The 2510-nt window shown below is 44.7% G+C and overlaps 1 protein-coding gene across 1 annotated transcript in view; it reads right to left on the bottom strand.

The window, feature by feature from the left end:
- ADGRE2 (adhesion G protein-coupled receptor E2) overlaps window positions 1-2510 on the bottom strand; it is a gene marked incomplete at its 5' end in the record, with an annotated part of 30718 nt that overhangs the window by 17378 nt on the left and 10830 nt on the right. The window contains 2 exons of the mRNA XM_011981808.1: window positions 886-1170; window positions 2025-2222. Of these exons, the coding sequence (XP_011837198.1) occupies window positions 886-1170; window positions 2025-2222 (483 nt within the window). The remainder of the gene's footprint in view (window positions 1-885; window positions 1171-2024; window positions 2223-2510) is intronic.

The following is a 2510-nucleotide window of genomic DNA, read 5'->3' as shown; positions in this document are numbered from 1 at the left end:
TCTGCTGTTCTAGTCAACAGTGTCCTGGAGGGTTCAACCAGTGCAACTGGCAAACAAACAAACAAACAAACAAACAAACAAACAAACAAGCTAGAAAAGTACCTGGCACAAAGTGAGCATCTCGTAAATCTTAACTATGACAATATCAATTATTTGGGTTATTCAAATCAGGTCTACTTTTTCAAATGAAAAATTGAAGCATCCTAAAAGATCTGGATAAAGTAGGTTAGATATTAAACAAATGCTATCATGAGCACTTTGGTTTCATTCTTGCTATTTCAATGAAAGAGATTTAAATACATTATCCCTAACTATTATTAGTATCTTTTAGAGATATGGTCTCTCTCTCTTGCTCAGGCTGGAGTGCAGTGGTGTAATCATAGCTCGCTGCCACCTCGAACTCCTGGGCTCAAGCGACCCTCCCATCTCAGCCTCCTGAGTAGCTAGGACTACAGGTGTGTGCCAGTATGCCCTGCTAATTTTTTAAATTTTGTAAAGAAGGGGTCTTGCTGTGTTGCCCAGGCTGGTCTCAAGATCCTGGGCTCAAGTGATCCTCCTGTGTCAGCCTCCCAAAGCACAGGGATTCCAGGCGTGAGCCACTGAGCCTGACCCTCCTTAATTATTATAATCTTCTAGCAGAAAGATGCCCTGGGGATTATGACACAGTGTCTTTGTCCTCTTTATGCTTTCCAAAGACTTGCCCTTTATTTCATTCAGAAAATTTCCGAAAACCCTCTTCTACAATGCCTAGTTTGAAATGTAATTGAAATAAACTCAATAGCTAAGAACGAGGAGCTGCAGTGTAATCCAACCAACAGAGCCTAAAATCCCTACTGATCTAATTAAAAGCAGGTATCATAAAAATGCTATCTAGGTTCTAGCAACGGCCACGGTTATGCCGGAGAAGATAAGGACTGTGGGAATTTGCACTAACCGGGAAGGTGTTCCATAAAGGTGAGGCCTGGAGGCTGCAGAAATGGCCACTATCACAGCTGGGACTCCATAGCCCACAGGGAACATGAGCTTCTTCGTGAATCTGTTGATGCTCGAGTAGTTGACCACCATCAGGTTCCGTGCAGTGAGGAAGAGGTACAGGGCCTCCAGCAGCATCCAGGTGAAGGCGGCCAGGTAGAGATAATGCAAGGCACCGGCGATGATGGCGCACAGCACCTGGGGGAGAAGTAAGAGACGCCCAGAGCGGCGGTCAGATTTGAGTGTGACCCATGGCTTCTCATGTACCATGCCGTTGGGGAGAATTCTGAGATATTTGATGGCATTGTAGAGAATATTTGCTTTGTAGTTGAGTCAGGCAATGGGAAATTGGTGATGTTCTCTTCTAATATTCCCCAGGACTCAAGGGCCTATATAGATATACACATACACACACACACACACACATAGATACACGTATATACACACACACATATATGCATACACACACACATATACATATGTGTATACACACATACATATACACATATGTGTGTATACACACACATATACACATATGTATATATGTATGCATATATACACATACGTGTATATATACACATATATGTGTATATGTATACACACATATAAAAAATATATACACACACACATATATACACGTGTGTGTGTGTATATATATATATATTTTTTTTTTTGAGACGGAATTTCACTTTTGCTGCCCAGGCTGGCGTGCAATGGTGCGATCTCGGCTCACCACAACCTCCACCTCCTGGGTTCAAGCGGTTCTCTTGCCTCAGCCTCCTGAGTAGCTGGGATTACAGGCGCCTGCCACCACGCCTGGCTAATTTTGTATTTTTAGTAGAGATGGGTTTTCTCCATGCTGGTCAGGCTGGTCTAGAACTCCTGACCTCAGGTGATCCACCCCCCTCGGTCTCCCAAAGTATTGGGATTACAGGCGTGAACCACCGCGCTCCGCTGGGCCATTATATTAAGGAATCCAATGCCACATCATTCCATGAGCCAGCATCCTCTGCGTCAAGGAAGGGAGCCCCCTGGAACACCGCTGTCAATACCTCATGTTCGGTTCGATCAATTGCCACGAGGAAGAGGAGGTGGGCCAGGAGGAGGCAGAGCGAGAGCTGCAGATGCAGCGAGGTGCTGGTGTTCTGGATGGCTTTGCACAGCAGGAAGGTGAGGGCTGCCAGGAGGAGGCACAGCAGAGACAGGCTCAGCCCCATGTAGGTGATGACAGTCAGCACAGGATCCTCCTCCTGGGACCCCAAAAAGAAGAGTTCACAGTTATGCTTTCTTGCTCTGGGGTAATGACCCCACCACCATTTTTAATTTTTATTTTGGCATAGCACATTCAAAAATGAGGCAGCTAGGTAAATTTGTGAAGGTGTCATCAATTTAATTTAATTTGTGAAGTTGTCACCTGAGCCTCTTGGGTGTCTGGGAATACAAGGGTAGTCATGCAGGTGACAACAGGCGTGCATTATAGTCATGTATGGCACCATGCCCTGCTAACTTTTTTTGTTTTTTTGTTTTTTTTTTTTTTT

The sequence above is a fragment of the Mandrillus leucophaeus genome, unplaced genomic scaffold, assembly GCF_000951045.1.
Source record: "Mandrillus leucophaeus isolate KB7577 unplaced genomic scaffold, Mleu.le_1.0 Scaffold230, whole genome shotgun sequence".
Taxonomy (NCBI): domain Eukaryota; kingdom Metazoa; phylum Chordata; class Mammalia; order Primates; family Cercopithecidae; genus Mandrillus; species Mandrillus leucophaeus.
Note: the sequence above shows the minus strand (reverse complement) of the source record. Positions and strands in the feature narration are given on the sequence as shown.